Below are 15,435 nucleotides of genomic sequence, written 5' to 3' on the forward strand. Positions count from 1 at the left end.
ATGCATTGCAACTGAATGCATTATAGCTTCTGGAGACTTGATTTGTATTGTTGATTATGTAATATATATATTGGGTTCATAATATTCTGTGTTGTTCTTATGTGGATGGGTGATCATCATTGTTTTCTTTATGATTTGGTTTTTACAGAGAGAAAAGCATGTAAATTAGGGAGTTAGCATATGGTAAAACTACACACAGCTGAAGGAAATAGAATCCCCAACAAAACCAAACTCAGCCGAAGTAGCCAAATATAAAACAACTAATTTAGAAACAGCAAATGAGATATGAAAAGGCAAAGTCATTTTTAAAACTTGAAATATATTTCATCGATAATAGTTCATAAGCTATTTACAGCATTCACTACGCATAAACAAAATTTAACTTAAGACATAGTTGAGGATTGCACATAGCATTCCCTATCCATGAACAAAATTTAAGTTAACACATAGTTGAGGATAGGTTGTGCACTATCTTGTAGGGAAAACAAAAGCCATAGATGGAGTTTATAAACACGCAGGAGACAAAAGTGAAGTTAATTTTTAGCAGGTACGTATGATCATGACATCTTCCTTTTCCCCTTTGAGATGCTTGGACATTGCTCTGCATTTATAGAGTTATCATTGCAAATCTTTTCTTCTGATTCCATCGTTCCTCTGTTTCATAAATATTTATTGTTAAGGCATTTGCACGGGTAAAGAAAAGACGGGCAAATCGCCAGCAAATCAGCCCAATCCTTCCAAGTTTAGAATAGAAGTAATACATATTTGAAGAAGTGTGAAAAAAATGTATGTATATGGTGATAAATGAGATGATAAAGCAATGTTGTAATGAAATATATGTGGATGATGGTATAGTATCATTCATAAATTGTATTAACTACTGTATAAAAGTTAGCTTGTTTTGTACCTGGTTCTTTTGTTGGCAGAATGGCTTATAAGATCATCTTCTGCATTGTTTTGTGAGTCAGTTGAACCAGCAGCAGAAAATCCCATGGATGCTTCAGTGCGAGGTTTCTCCATGTCTACAATGTGAAGAGCTTCCACATTGTGTGTTAGTTCCAAGACCTATGAGACGTTAAAAGTTATGATAGTTGGGTCATTTTCACGGTCATTGATCGAGACGTTGAATTTGTATTTCCTTCCAATCAGATTGTTGATAATCTGTGGAACAACATTTCTGCTATTGTCTTTCTGATTACATAAAGTGCTCGCTGATATCTTAACGAGTCTTTCGACATGGTTTCCAAAAAGGAGGAATTTAGCATCTCCTGTTTCGTCTGTGACCAAGATATTGACTTTGTACCCGTTGGTTACACACTATATTTTATATTTGATGTTGAGGAAATATCAGATAAAAGAGAAATATTGAATTTGTAAATAAATAAATTACCATGGCATTGGTAGTCCTCCTGATTTTCCGCACTTTCTACAGAGCATCATTTTGTTATTGTTAAGTACACTTACCTTGCATTTAGGACATGCGTTGTACCACCATCCTTTAGATGCATCTATCTCTGCTATGGTGGCCACGCATAAATAAATTTTCCCCTGCTCATATTATTTATTGCAATAAGCAGTCATCATATGTATGTTCAAAATGAGGCAGTTTAAAGTAAAAGTTGATGTAAATACTTACTTTGTCAGCAGTTCTATCGAGAGACAACAACTCTGAAACAGTATTGTTCTTCGCCTCTCTATTAGTTGTTATATCCAGCATTGAGTTGAGTGATTGATTGACAAAACTGAGTTTTTTTGTGCATTTGAAACTTTGGACGAAGATTTTTATACAATTAAGTAAATTAGTGATCTATAAATAATAGTTTTGCAGATTGTATAAGTTGAAATGATGTTTATAAAACTTACCTCTTGCGGAAAATGTCAACTTCTTCTATTTTCATATTGAGGTATATCTTTGTTGCCGATGTGCTTGACAGTGTTGTATCAGCTGCAAGTATGACCAAAAAAATTAGCACTTTAGTTGCAAATGAATGCATGGAATTATATAAATTTTAATATGTTTATTGATAAATATGGAATACCTCTAAATGCCTTTACAGTCATTGAAGAAAGAATGATTATGACAGTATCTTCTGTAGCCAATTCTAATGCATCTTCTTCATGAAAGGCCTCTGCCACATCACCCCATAATGTGATAGGTATTGTTTTGTTTCTGTATTAAATATAGATTAGTAATTAATTTTTAATTGTGTAAATAAATTTAACTCAGAGATGGATTTGTGCATGTAGTTATTACCTCGTGGTTTGAATGATTAAGTTCTTTTTGGGCACCATTCTTCCATTTGCTTGAGTGTTTGTCATCTGACTAACAGAGATCAAAAAACCCATGACATCTGCAAAAGAGAGGGAGTAGGATAAAATTAGAAATTTATGAAATATAATGACAGATAATGGGTAGTGTATATTTAAAGTCAAGTTTTTTTACCAGTAAGTTGCACATCATTATATAACCTCGATTCTAAGATATTGTCGTCGACGAAGTGGAAATAATTCATTGGAATAGTTGTTTCTGGTTCATATACTTCTCTGATTATTGTCCATGTGCCGACACAAACAATATTTTTATGGTCTGAAACTCTGTAACTCTTTTTTGCAGCACCAACAATGAAGTTTGTGAGTGTATAAATCTTCCCTTCTATAAGTAATTCTTTCATATGATGTGCATCCTCCTGTCTAATCGATCCTTGTATACTCATACCCTGGTAAAGGTTTATTAGCTCTAAAAAGTTTCACAACATTATGACAAGGATTAGCATATTGTAGATATGTTCACTAACATTTTTTAGTAATATTAATTTTCATTTACCTCGTAAACCAATAGAAAATCGATACTCATCAGTTGGTCTTGTAATGTTGGATTTGTAGAATTCTAGATTCTCGCAACTCGGGCTTTGATCTTGTAACCCCGGTGTCCTTCCTCCAGCTTAGACAATGGTGTATGTTCCATGTTGTTCTGTAACTTAACGGCAGAAGCGAAGTTATATTAAACATGGAAAACTAAAATAATGAAACCAGCAAAGAAACTCAACATTTCAAATGGAGTTATTGAAACTTTGAAATTTCCTATTGTGGAGTATTTATTGCTGTAGATAGACCAAAATTGACGGCTGAAATACATAATTAAGTATAGATGAAATAGCTAGAGAGAAGTGAAGCAAACAAAAATTGAAAGACAATGGAAACACCGAGGACACAAAATGATGATCCTGAGCGAAGCTCAGTAAGATTCTATAAATTGAGCTACCTAACGAAGGAATGATGGGTGGAGTTAATTGATATTCTTTCAGGGAATACCAATAAATGAAACACGAATAACCAAGAAAATACTGAGCACAGACCTTAGGAGCTTGAGAAATTACGGCAGCGTTGTCGCACGTCGAAGACGATATAGCAAAGCTTTTGAAATAACTGGTGGAGGCAGGTTATTTGTGTGAGAAGAGATGCATTCACCGACTGAAATCCAGATAGATGTTGATTTAGTTGGAAGATGATATACGGGACTTCTTTAAGTAAATTTTAAAGAGCAGGTGATTCTGATTCCTGTCAGAGCAGGTGCATGTACTGAGGTAAATGTAATCTGAAGCAGAAGATGACAACAGTGGACACATTGAAAACGACAAAATAAAGAGCATCACAAAGCAACAAGTGGAGGGCTTTGATGAAGAGATGTGGCATATTATTATTAGTGGGTGAGTTTTTATATTCAGTACCTGGGGTTATATAGAAGGAGTTTGTATGATATAGGACAAACAAATAAAGGTGTACTTACCATCTATTACCATTATGCAGGTAATTTATAGTGTACCCACTTTACTACTGTTAAGTTTGCTGTCTTGGGTATTAATGAAGCAGGTGTTTGAAAGGTCATTATTTGACGGAATGGACTGGTGATTTCATCATTTGTAGGGGCTTCCAAAATCCTGAAGGGTGAAGTTGAAGGCACAAAATTCTAGTTTCCTGGTGGTTGGTGTAATGTAAGATTTCATAACTTTGGCTTGTGGAATTAGCAAAATTATTATCTTACCAAGTTTTTTGATATTGTTATTAATAATTAAGAGGATTTTATTGTACAAACTGCAATGAAAAACAAAAAGAGGCCATGACTCATATCATCGGGCCTTGTGGCCGGTGTTTTAATTTGAATGTGGGAAAATATATGAACGTCACTTTGATTCAAAATGAGCGAACCATTTTGACAAATATATCCCCCAAAATATCATTAATAAAATTAATGAAAGGCAAAAATAATTAAATTATAAGAGCAATGGTTTTATGGCAGCATATTTAGTTATTAGCTGAGTTTTTCTTATAAAAAGGAGTATCTACGTAATATGGAATGTGATTATTGATGATCTTAGGGATCTCAACAACTACAACTTTGAGATCCACCTCCTGCCTTCCTACATAAATGAAGAGTCATAATTTTCAAGAAAAGAAAATGAATAACCACTTCTTGTAGGATTTTAAAAAATAACGTAATGCTAAAGAAGTATTACAGTAATGCTAGACCATGAAAGAAATAAAAATAAGTTATAAATTAAATTGTAGAAGTTTCTTGAACTAACTTCTATGATTGAATTACCAAAAAAATATTGTTACTACCTTACGCTCATAGTTGTCCTGAAGTTATTGTGTAGTGATATTTGGAGATATTTTTTGTAAATTAAAAGAGCTTCCAGGTGATAAATGTAGTTAGAAATATACAACTCTCAAAAAGAAGTAATAAGCAGTTCTTATGCAGAGCTGAAATTATGCAACTAAAGACTGACATTGATGAACTCATTTGGCAGTGTCAGTTAGTCAGCCTTAATAACCCTCCAGTAAAAATGTGTAAAGAAGTATTCTTGCAAAAGATATGTAGATATGTATTGGAAAGTTTAATGATACTTAGTTCAACGGCCCTGCATCAGGAAAAGCGATAGAAGAAGTGTTGAAATTTTAGGAATGATTTACCTTGGATTCAGATTCAAATATTCCACAGTGAACCATGAGAAAGCACGATATCCAGAAATTGTGCAACGCTCCTACAGAACAAAGAAGCAAAAGATGAGTTATAGCGAGAGAGATGAAACCAAAAGAAGCACTCTAAACACAAAATCCATCAAGTATTTTGTAATAAGAATCAAGTAGGCATGAGCAAATATACAGAGGAATTATGAAAGGAGAATGCAAGAGGAGTCAGCTGGCAACTCACCACTCAATTAAAATCGTAAGGAATTTAAAAGCACTATAGCACTGTTGTAGTTCCAATATTTTTCAAAAGCCACTGATCACTGACGGTCAAATCCCACCACGAAATTCAGTAATATAAATTAAGTAATACGGAGACTGAAGAGTGGCTGCTGATGAAAAATCCTTGGGCAAGCTATGATCTACAAGAAGTTGAGCAGAGAAAAAAGAATTGTACTATCAATTAAAAGCACAACAACAGTTTATACATAGTATTCCATTACAAAGATGAGCACTATAGCACTTGATTCGTTCAGTGAACCAAAATATAGCTCCACAATACTGGCAAGTATGAGCAGGATGACCAAAATCAAGCTTATCTTCATCGGTGGAAGAAGACGTTACATGTGGTTGATGTGTAGGTTGTGGTGCAGGCGTTGTACAAGTTTCAGGGATAACATTCTGTCGAATGGTGTGTCCACGAGTAATCATTATATTCCTCCGCCTTTTTCTATTATTCCTACTGCACTCTCCTTCTTGCATCCTATTATATATATATGGCAGAATAACATAAAAGGAATATATTGGCATTCAGGAATTTCACAAAATGAAGCATCTTGTTCACGTATTACACACTCTACACTTGATCTTTTGTAAACAGTGAACTTAATTTCTTTTTATATTAAACACACATTATGCATTTAAAAAAAAATTTTGTGTCAATGGAAATGTTAACAGAAATGCACCTAATTAGGAAGATTCAAGTGTTAAAAGTAGGGCACAATATCATAAAATACAATGTATTAACAGACCTTGAAAATACAGAGATTCAAAATTACGTGCTGAAGTAGTGAGGAAATTTTGCGCAGCAACGAAACGGCTGCAGGAAGTTTAGAAAGAAAGAAAGAATTTAGGTGTTAAAAAGAAGCAGAATCGCATTCAGTAATTGTTTTATAAAGATCACACGAATTTGTCTTTAATTTTTTGTTTCAATCCAGGAGAACATCATATGCTAGTGGGTTTATCATAATTTTTTACGGAGGGTGCTAGGAACAACTTAAAGAGAAGTAGGAGACCAAAAAGGATTTATAAAAAATCACATAAGAGGACAAACATGCGAAGTGAAACAGACGGTGATGCAGAAAATGACGGTCAGTGAATGAGCTCACCTTTGATGAGGCAGTGTGAACAGCGGCGAGGGACGACGACTAAAACTCATAGTAGCATGATGAATTAACTGATTTGCATCGAGGCGAAGCAAAAATAAACTACTGACTTCATTGCTCACAGTAGGAGAGGTGAAAATCTGCAAAACAAAATCCGAGCCAAACTATATATATAACTATTTGCAACGAGAAGACATCCTGCTTTCTTAATAAATTTAATTTCACAATGTATACCATGTTTTGCTGAAGAAGAGATTAATGAATCAAACCTGTGATGCCTCGATTAGTTTTGTTTTGTGGGAAGAAGCCGGCAAAAACGTTTTAATTAAAGCCTGAGCAAGCTGCGGTCGTTGGAAAAGGAGTATTAATCCCATTCTCAGCTAACTCACACACAGCAATTGCTGATTACATCATTACAGTACCCAAGAAATAGTAAATTTAGAAATATTTTATTTCTTTATTTGTTTGTATCTTCTAAAGCATCATTACATAATTGCATGATAAACAACTAAAATCTCCTCCTCTTTTACTGTGATTTCATAAACAAAATTATGAGGAAAGGAGAGCAGCTTGTAATATAAAAACACTTGAAATCCCAATATGCGAACATTGTAGCAAAAATAGTACAATGATTTGCGCCGTTTGCCTACATTTTCTCAAATCACCAAAGAAAGCATCAATTTCAAAGTTAATCTGGAAACACTAACCTCGATGAATTTCGTTAACTTGGAATCTCTGTTGACCACGAGCCAATTAACATACGAAGGCCACAAGCCAATTAACATACGAAGGCCACAATACAGTCAGATTGAAAACCCTAGAAAATACAATCGTATTAGGCAGACGAGCCTTGTCTTTGCTGTTCTGAAGAAGTATGAATCGGATCTGGTAAAACTGACAGCAGCACGATGAATTAACTAATTTGCATCCAGGCCGAGCAAAACGATGAAACACAGAGAAGGAAAAGGTAGAATGACCTAACCTTGGCAGAGGGAAAAAGTCGTTCGTCCCACCATACAAAACGAAACAAAAACATGTGCGGCCTGACGCAGATGACCAAAGAATAGTGGTTGATGCGCGAGTGTGGCGCACGGCGAAAAAAACAAAATAAAGATAAAGGAAACGACGTCGTTTCACTCTACCACTCAATGCACAACTCTGACCATTTGCTTAAGCCATTCGCACGGGTAAAGAAAAAATGGCCTACTCGCCACCAAATCACCCCAATCCTTCCAAGTTTAGAATAGAAAGTAATAGATAGATAGATAATAGATAGATTATATATCACTTTAGAATGTAATATTTGTCAATGACTCAATTCCATTTATTTATAATGGAAAGTACGTGGAAAGCCGAAAGCACCAACAAACAGTTGGGTATCGTTCGAGTGTTTGTCCTGCAGCTGTTGCTCTTACGTGCCCACAAGAGCTGTTTATTTCGTCCTGACATCAAGACGTATGAGACGGTGTATAAATATGAAAATGGTGAATTGACAACTAACTGTATTCTAATCTAACCTGGCTTCTGCAAGGCAGTTTTAATATTTTATGGCCAGTGTCCAGTGAGCAGGCATGATATTGACATTACATGATCGATGATACAGGAGTGGAACTATTCTCCTTTGATTTAAAATCGTGTCATTTTGAAAATTAATTGCTCTTCAACTCCTACCCCAAAATCACTCGTGGGTTTTATTTACTATAAAACAAATTGAACTCCAACAATCGGATATAGCCATTTTTTTAAAATACAAGAAAAAGCGGGGTGGGAGAGATTCGAGCTCGAGATTGGAACGATCATTGATGGATCGATCCTTACAATGATCTCAAAGAGAACTTGGTTACACGATATTCATGATTGATTTTCCAAACACCATGAAAGCTAAGGCTAACTGGCTAAGTACACATATACCCAATGACATAAATGACACTAGTTTAACCTATTAATTACCAAACTAACATGATATTGTACCAGAGACCTCTATAAGATACTATACACATGAATGTTATTTGAGTTACTCACAATTCTCAAGTACACAGTGATTTGAAAATGCTAAGTTTTTACCTAAAGTAACTTTCATTCCTTAGATCTTTTGACATGGTCAACGATTGAACCTAGAATCCGATGGATTTGTATTATATCACAATTACATCATAGTGAATTGTGGAGATAAAAAAAAACATTATATTGCATTGTGGATAAAATTACACTACACCACTTTTAATTTAGTTGGGTCCCCAACAACTCAGGTACATCACCGTTCTGAGTGATTCTTCAGATTGCTTCAGCTTCTTTTGGCTGAATTCCTTTTTTGAGGAAGAAATTGAGGATGATGATGAAGACCACCTTCCAATTTGAGTTGAAGAGGGTCCCACATTGTTATTGCCATGTTGATCGTGTGGCAGAGATCGCAAGGTGGAATTAGATGTATCAAGCCTTTTATCTTTCAAATCCTCAACTGCTGCAACTAGCCTGGCCATAGTCTTCCAACACATTTTCTTCTCTCTTTTGATTTATCAGACTGTGTATTATGATAAAGACTTGAGAGGTGATGAGCTAAGTTAATAGAGCCAGGAATATATAGAGAGGGAAACAAGGTGGTGCAATTGAGATCAGTTACATGTATAGCATCTGGTTTTGGCCATACCAGGGCTTGAACCTTGGTTGTCTAATTACTAGCGGCTGATGATTCTGTTTTTTAAATTTTAACCCCCAAGTGCTGGAGGAAAGTTGTGTCGTTTGTTTCTTGTTGATACGTAAACGTCGTCGTTTAAGAATCCTAGGAGTCCAGAAAGAACCCTTACATGGGCCAAACTTATTAAACTGCCCCAATATTCTAACAGGCTGGTCATTCTCTTCTGGGCTTACGTTCGTGCATCATAAGGAAAAGGAAAACTTTAGTCACACCTCACTTTTTACTAAAGACACCCCGTCAACTGAGTTTTACAAGGGATGGTCAACTCAAATTGCGGTGTCTTTAGTAAAAGGTGGGGTGTGACTAAAGTTTTCCTAAGAAAAACCCAAAAGCCCAGCCGTAAATTTGGCTTTCTTCTTCTTGCTTTTTTGATAAGCAGCAAAATATATAGAACCAATAAAGAAGAACAGTAGGGCATCAAATGGGATGGCCTAAGAAATCTACAGTAGGACAGGAGAAAGAAAACAGAACTTCTGAAATGAGAATCAAATAACCATAGGCGAGCAAAATGAAACATAAAGACAGCAGGTCAAGGAAATGCTGAAACATGACCAATACTTCTCAAATGTTGATAGCTGATTCTGGAGTGGTGGAATGTTGGCTGAAACATGTCCAAAACTTCTGATATGTTGGCTTTCTTCTTTTGGATTAATCGTCTCATGATTTGTAAGGGGTTAATCGTCTCTGCATTTTTCTTCGTTCAAGTTCTTGTACAAATTCCTATTTCATAATCTTATAAGTTGTCAGCATAGAGGAGATGAGCCTAGGCCCTAGTCTGCCAAAATTCATTCGAAATACATGATTGTGGCATCTCAATATACTTGCCTCAGCAATTACAAATGAATTTCATTTTGCTTTAGGACTCAGCACATCAAGAGTTCAAGAGCTTTTTTTCACTGGAAGAACACACCATGCCAGTTTATTGTTTGGACATCCGGTATGACTCTAAACTAGGACAATCGACTCATGCGCACAACAATTTCCCACCACTCGAGTAAATTGGATCAAAGCATAGTGCGTAGTCACGTAAGTTTGTTCCACTTGAGAATTAAACTCAAGATTTTCTGAATTGATATGATTTCACCCAAGATAAATTCACCAATAGTATCACCCAAGTGGTTTCACGAGTTGCTGAATATGTGGAGCATTCGATAGCCTAGAAAACCCTCAAAAAGGATGAAAACATATCACTCAACCTAGCATTTTTTTTAGAAGGCACTCATCCAAGAAGTTGCACAATCATATATTTGACCAAGAAACAATTCAAAGGAATAAAATACACAAAAGCAAGAACAGCAAGGAACGAAATCATAGTCATGTAACAATTTTGTCAAAATTTTTTGATTGGGATTTGATAGAGCAATTTCCCTTTCGTACAAACTTAATTTCCAGTCACAATCATCTCTAATTGATCGAGTAAATAACAGTACTTCAGTTAGGACCCCAACAACTCAAGTACATGACTTTCCTAAGCGACTCCTCTGATTTCCTTGCTTTCTCTTCCTTCAATTTATTCGAAACCATCGCAGAAGACTGAGAAGAGAGCTTTTTAGCCTGAGAAATTGACCTCACTTGTTCTCTGGCATGTTGATGGATTGATCTTAATGTGTAGTTCCATCTGCAGATTCCTTGGTCCTTCAAGGCCTCCACAGCTCCAACACTAGCTGCTACGATCCATGCTCTGCTTGTTGAACTCATCTTCGTCGATGCTTCAATCGCTCTCTTAGTTTTCTTCTGAGTAGTAGTGTAAATGGGAGATATAGAAAACTCGGTGAATTGATGAAGGAAACATCGTCAGAGCATCTTATATACAGGTTTTAGGGGAAAGGAGAGCCAAAAGTTTGGAGAAAACAAGAGGCACATTATGGTGGATCTGGGCATTGACAAAAGCAGTGGTATTCTTGGTTTTTGGTGGATGACCACTGATTCGAGTGGATAAGACTTTAATGCCCTGACGACTTGTATGTTGAAGTCACTCTAGTCAGATAAGGACAAAACGGGGTTTTGGTAAATGCAATTTGGATGTACTGGTGATGCACGCATTTGCCATTTAGCGCACAAGGTTTTGCTATGTAAAATACAAAAAAGCCAAAACTTTTCTCCATGGAGCAAGTCGGCTAAGGAAGATGGGATGTTGCTCCAATTTTAACTCCAATTCTCCTATAAAATTATGTTAAATCATGAATTAGAATATGTGATTGAATATTTTGGTGTTCACGAAATATGGTAGATTTTGAAAAAATAAAATTCTAAACTATAAATCCTAAACAATAAAACTTAAGCCGTAAACACAAAATTCTAAACTCTCAATCGTAAACACTAATTCGTAACCATTAAGCTCTAATTTGACATTAAAAAAATCATGATTTAATATGATTTTTAATCATTAAACTCTAATATGATATTAAAAAAATCATGATTTAATATGATTTTTGGGAACAATTTGTAGCTAATAATTGGAGCCTAACTCAAGGGGATATGTTGTAGCTAATAATTGGAGCCTTGCTCAAGGAGATTGCACATCTCTGCCACGTTAGATGATCAAAGCATAGTGGTTTCGGTTAAAAATAGCTTTCCGTCCCTCAATTATACATGTGATTTCATTTTTATCCTTAAACTTTTTTTTTCATAATTTCGTCCCTCAATTATAGAAAGTATCCTGTTTATCCCTAATAGGGCGTAAAAAAAATCTCTTGTGACATTCCCCTTTGACATAATTTGTAGATAGTCTAATACACGTTGGAAAGACTCAGAATTCGACTCTCAATCAGAGTAATTAATGACAATAAAGAAAAGCTAGCCTAATAAAAGAACCTCACTTTAGTCTCTGATTTGGTTTTGATTTCTGCTAATGAGATTTCATGGACAAAATAAGTTTAATGAGATTTCAGGGACGAAATAAGTACTAGTTGCTGTATATGCGGAGCATTCGCTAGCCTGGAAAATCCTCAAAAAGGATGAAAATATATCCCTCAACCTAGCAGATTTTTTTTTTGGATAAGGCACGCATCCTAGCAGACTAGCAGTTGCACAAACATATATTTGACCTAGCAAAAAATCAAAGGAATAAAATACATACAAGCAAGAACAATTAAGGAACGATAAGCAAGAATCATAATCAGGTAACAATTTTCTCAAAATTTTTAATTGGAGTTTGATAGAGCAGTTTCCCTTTTGTACAAAACTTAATTTCCAGTTACAATCATCTCTAATTGATCGAGTAAATAACAGTACTTCAGTTAGGACCCCAACAACTCAAGTACATGACTTTCCTAAGCGACTCCTCTGATTTCCTTGCTTTCTCTTCCTTCAATTTATTCGAAACCATTGCAGAAGACTGAGAAGGGAGCCTCTTAGCCTGGGAAATTAACCTCACTTGTTCTCTGGCATGTTGATGGATTGATCTTAATGTGTAGTTCCATCTGCAGATTCCTTGGTCCTTCAAGGCCTCCACAGCTCCAACACTAGCTGCTATGACCCATGCTCTGCTTGTTGAGCTCATCTTCGTCTATGCTTCAATCGCTCTCTTAGGTTTTTTCTGAGTAGTAGTGTAAATGGGAGATATAGAAAACTCAGTGAATTGATGAAATGTAACATCGTCAGAGCAGCTTATATATAGTTTTGAGGGAAAGGAGAGCCAAAAAAGTTTGGAGAAAACAATTGGCAAATTTGGTGGATATGGGCATTAACAACACCAGTGGTATTCTTGGTTTTTGGTGGGTGGCCACTGATTCGAGTGGATAAGACTTTAATGCCCGTACTGATGATGCATGCATCTAGCGCACATGGTTTTGCTATATAAGATACAAAAGAGAGCTGAGTGTTCGAAGAAAGTTGTGGGCGCTTACCTAGATTAGAAAGTTTGAGAATCGCAAGACAAATCCAATATAGATTATTGATTATGGTAACTCAAATACTATAAATACCAAATATAAAAGATTACAACTCTAACCGTAAAAGGAAAAATATATTATTAGCCAAAAAAAAAGGAAAATATATTAAGGAACAAAATAAACCCAAGGAAGATTGCATATCCACACCATGTGGATGAAATTACATTAGTACCCTTGATGGTCCAACTACTACTCAAATATTTGGCACCTGCGCACACGGTTTTTCCCTTTCAATTACGTTTTAGCCCTGTAGAACCACCAGAGTGAAAGACGCAGAAAGTACGGCCAAAAGAAATGCACCACTGCCAATTAATTTCAACTCCCAACTCAAAATTTGCAATTTGTAATCAACCAGGTCGACACAGAATCTGATTCCTTAATTACCTCAACATACTGTTAATAACTGTTTGATATGATTAATTATCGGCAATTAATTATCTCTATAACGCAAAAAGAGAGAAAATTTGCAAGTTTTGTTGGCAAGTGGCAATGGTGGTCTTGGTTTGAAAATCCCCAAACTGAGACCATTTAGCATCTGAGGAATATGTAGTGAATTCAAACCAACATCGATGGTATATTCCTCTCACCAGCAATTAAATTTCGTAATGAGCCCCGAGAGGAAGAAAGAAAACAGATTCTATGAAAATAAGATAATTAACAGAACCAGGTGGAAATGAGAGAGCAAAAGAACAGTAATTGAGGTAAGAGACTAACATTTTTATATGATTTTTTTTCCATTACACGGCGATGGCCATTCATATTTACAAGTCGCAGTGATCTCTCACGATTTGATCGCACAGACCAGGATGAAATTCTCGAGGAACTAATCTACTATTGCTGGTACTCTAATAATTGATCAGTTATTGGGACCCCAACAGCTGAGATACATGACTGTCCTCAGAGACTCCTCTGATTGCTTCGCCTTTGCTTCTTTTAGCTTGTTAGAAACCGCAGCAGAAGCTGGGGAAGAGAGCTTATTGGTCGCAGAGATTGACTTGACGTTGTTCTTCACATGTTGATGTACTGATCTTAATGCGTAATTCCATCTGCAGATTCCTTGGTCCTTCAAGGCCTCCACAGCTCCAATGCTGGCTGCCACGATCCAAGCTCTGCTTGCTGAAGAACTCATGATTTCCTTCTCTTTGATTTCTAAATCCTTCAACGAAAGCACACAATCTAAGATTCTTTTACGAGAGCAGAAGTGGACTTTTGAGTATTTGTGTCGACGGAGAAGCTCGGGAGCTACACTTCACCTTTATAGAGTTTGGTAAAGCACAATGTTTTCGTAGAAACAACAGGCGGTTTAGGTTTCCAGTGGTTTGGGGTCCTTGGGATTGGAGTAGCCACTGGATTTTAGTGTTTTACTGGTTTACTTTTTTGTTCGTTCTCGTTGGGTTTAGGGCCTAAATTGTGGGCCAAAAAACTTAATTAAGGCCGGACCAGCCCATTTTGCCAATGCAAAATTAATAGGCTTAGACATCAGCTTAGTATTTTTTTTCTATGAATATATATTGATTTTAATCTGCAGAAGATACAAGATTGAGTGATTTTATTTGCACACCACGATTGTTATCTTTACACCAATAATTTGCTTCATATAAGTTTACACCCTTTTATCTAAGTTTACACCAAATTTATTATTGTTAATCCAAAAATATATTGATTCCTGATTTCCTGTCTATCAAGAAAAATTAAGGGTTCGTTTGGTGGGTGATGAAGTGATTTTGGGCTTGTTTGAGAATGTTGTGAGGTGCTGTGAGGTGTGGTGTGGTGCTGTGAGTTATAAAACTGTGGTGCTGTGAGGTGAGTTGAAACGCAAAAAGCTGTTTGGCTCATAATTTTTAAAACTGTGGTGTGGTGCGGTGTGGTACTGTGAGGTGCGTTTAGCGTATCTAAATTACGGTTATATTAGATGACTAATAATATTAATATAAAATCACTTAAGGTTTACCTTATACATTAATCTAAAATAAAATAATTGACCTAATTTGATTACGTAGGACAAGTCAACATATAATGTAAGTGTTTGGGAGTGTGGTGAGGTACGGTGAGGTAAAAAGTTGTGGTGCTGTGAGGTGAGTTGGAACGGAAAAACTGTTTGGCGTGTCACAAAAAACTGTGGTCCTGTGAGGTGTGTACAGTTGCAACACACTCCCAAACTCATACTTTGTCAATGAAGATAGAGGCACCAAGATACTTAAAAAAAAAAAAATCGCCGTTCAATGGAATTTAGAGAAAACCATATTAATTCTAGTAATGTTACTGAGTATCATAACTAAAAGAAAAACAGAGTCACGAAGACATTTGTTTAGGAGAACACTAGCTTTTATTATATCATATAGTGCTGTACACGGACACTAATGCAATGCTATACTTACACAGAAAAGATGACTGAAAAAAAAAAACTAGTAATTAGGACCCCAGCAGCTCAGAAACATCACCGTCCTAAAGGATTCTTCTCTCTTTCTTGTCTTGTTATATTCCCTGTTTTTTG

The 15,435-nt window shown here is 35.9% G+C and overlaps 3 protein-coding genes across 18 annotated transcripts; all 3 read right to left on the minus strand.

Moving 5' to 3' along the window:
* Nucleotides 1-293: 293 nt before the first annotated feature.
* On the minus strand, nucleotides 294-7,491 carry LOC119999565 (replication protein A 70 kDa DNA-binding subunit D-like). Of its 16 annotated transcripts, XM_038847202.1 has the most exons (18): nucleotides 7,336-7,491; nucleotides 7,061-7,247; nucleotides 6,623-6,694; nucleotides 6,357-6,493; nucleotides 6,000-6,067; nucleotides 5,593-5,731; nucleotides 5,213-5,390; nucleotides 4,972-5,042; nucleotides 3,357-3,558; nucleotides 2,825-2,971; nucleotides 2,444-2,717; nucleotides 2,255-2,351; nucleotides 2,040-2,170; nucleotides 1,864-1,945; nucleotides 1,637-1,766; nucleotides 1,465-1,548; nucleotides 908-1,065; nucleotides 294-654 (listed from the first exon to the last, which is right to left on the minus strand). In XM_038847202.1, exons 10-18 carry the CDS (start codon nucleotides 2,852-2,854, stop codon nucleotides 558-560), a joined length of 1,083 nt encoding a protein of 360 aa, XP_038703130.1. In that variant the 5' UTR covers nucleotides 2,855-2,971; nucleotides 3,357-3,558; nucleotides 4,972-5,042; nucleotides 5,213-5,390; nucleotides 5,593-5,731; nucleotides 6,000-6,067; nucleotides 6,357-6,493; nucleotides 6,623-6,694; nucleotides 7,061-7,247; nucleotides 7,336-7,491; the 3' UTR covers nucleotides 294-557. The 16 variants fall into 16 exon arrangements, with proteins under 16 accessions (XP_038703130.1, XP_038703129.1, XP_038703133.1 ...); XM_038847201.1 differs by lacking the exon at nucleotides 7,336-7,491 and having other exon boundaries at nucleotides 3,357-3,471; nucleotides 7,061-7,329; XM_038847205.1 differs by lacking the exon at nucleotides 7,336-7,491 and having other exon boundaries at nucleotides 2,825-2,977; nucleotides 3,357-3,471; nucleotides 7,061-7,329.
* A 2,848-nt stretch (nucleotides 7,492-10,339) lies between these two features.
* Nucleotides 10,340-10,895, minus strand: LOC120000354. The gene has a single exon (XM_038848403.1). It carries the CDS (start codon nucleotides 10,744-10,746, stop codon nucleotides 10,480-10,482), a length of 267 nt encoding a protein of 88 aa, XP_038704331.1. The 5' UTR covers nucleotides 10,747-10,895; the 3' UTR covers nucleotides 10,340-10,479.
* A 1,379-nt stretch (nucleotides 10,896-12,274) lies between these two features.
* LOC120000071 lies at nucleotides 12,275-14,177 on the minus strand. Its single transcript, XM_038847938.1, has 3 exons — nucleotides 13,803-14,177; nucleotides 12,739-12,896; nucleotides 12,275-12,556 (listed from the first exon to the last, which is right to left on the minus strand). Exons 1-3 carry the CDS (start codon nucleotides 14,068-14,070, stop codon nucleotides 12,284-12,286), a joined length of 699 nt encoding a protein of 232 aa, XP_038703866.1. The 5' UTR covers nucleotides 14,071-14,177; the 3' UTR covers nucleotides 12,275-12,283.
* Nucleotides 14,178-15,435: the final 1,258 nt, after the last annotated feature.

Source organism: Tripterygium wilfordii, chromosome 6 (assembly GCF_013401445.1).
Source record: "Tripterygium wilfordii isolate XIE 37 chromosome 6, ASM1340144v1, whole genome shotgun sequence".
NCBI lineage: Eukaryota > Viridiplantae > Streptophyta > Magnoliopsida > Celastrales > Celastraceae > Tripterygium > Tripterygium wilfordii.

Excerpts from the sequence above, each read along its gene's own strand:
- LOC120000071 (XM_038847938.1), bottom strand. The coding sequence starts at position 14,070 with ATGAGTTCTTCAGCAAGCAGAGCTTGGATCGTGGCAGCCAGCATTGGA. Across the intron at positions 12,897-13,802 it reads CAGCTGTTGGGGTCCCAATA|GTAAGCGCCCACAACTTTCT; the intron begins ACTGATCAATTA and ends TTTCTAATCTAG. Across the intron at positions 12,557-12,738 it reads CCAAGAATACCACTGGTGTT|ACGAAGATGAGCTCAACAAG; the intron begins GTTAATGCCCAT and ends ATTGAAGCATAG.
- LOC120000354 (XM_038848403.1), bottom strand. The coding sequence starts at position 10,746 with ATGAGTTCAACAAGCAGAGCATGGATCGTAGCAGCTAGTGTTGGAGCT.
- LOC119999565 (XM_038847202.1), bottom strand. The coding sequence starts at position 2,854 with ATGAGTATCGATTTTCTATTGGTTTACGAG. Across the intron at positions 2,352-2,443 it reads TAATGATGTGCAACTTACTG|ATGTCATGGGTTTTTTGATC; the intron begins GTAAAAAAACTT and ends TCTCTTTTGCAG. Across the intron at positions 655-907 it reads TCTGCCAACAAAAGAACCAG|AGGAACGATGGAATCAGAAG; the intron begins GTACAAAACAAG and ends TTTATGAAACAG.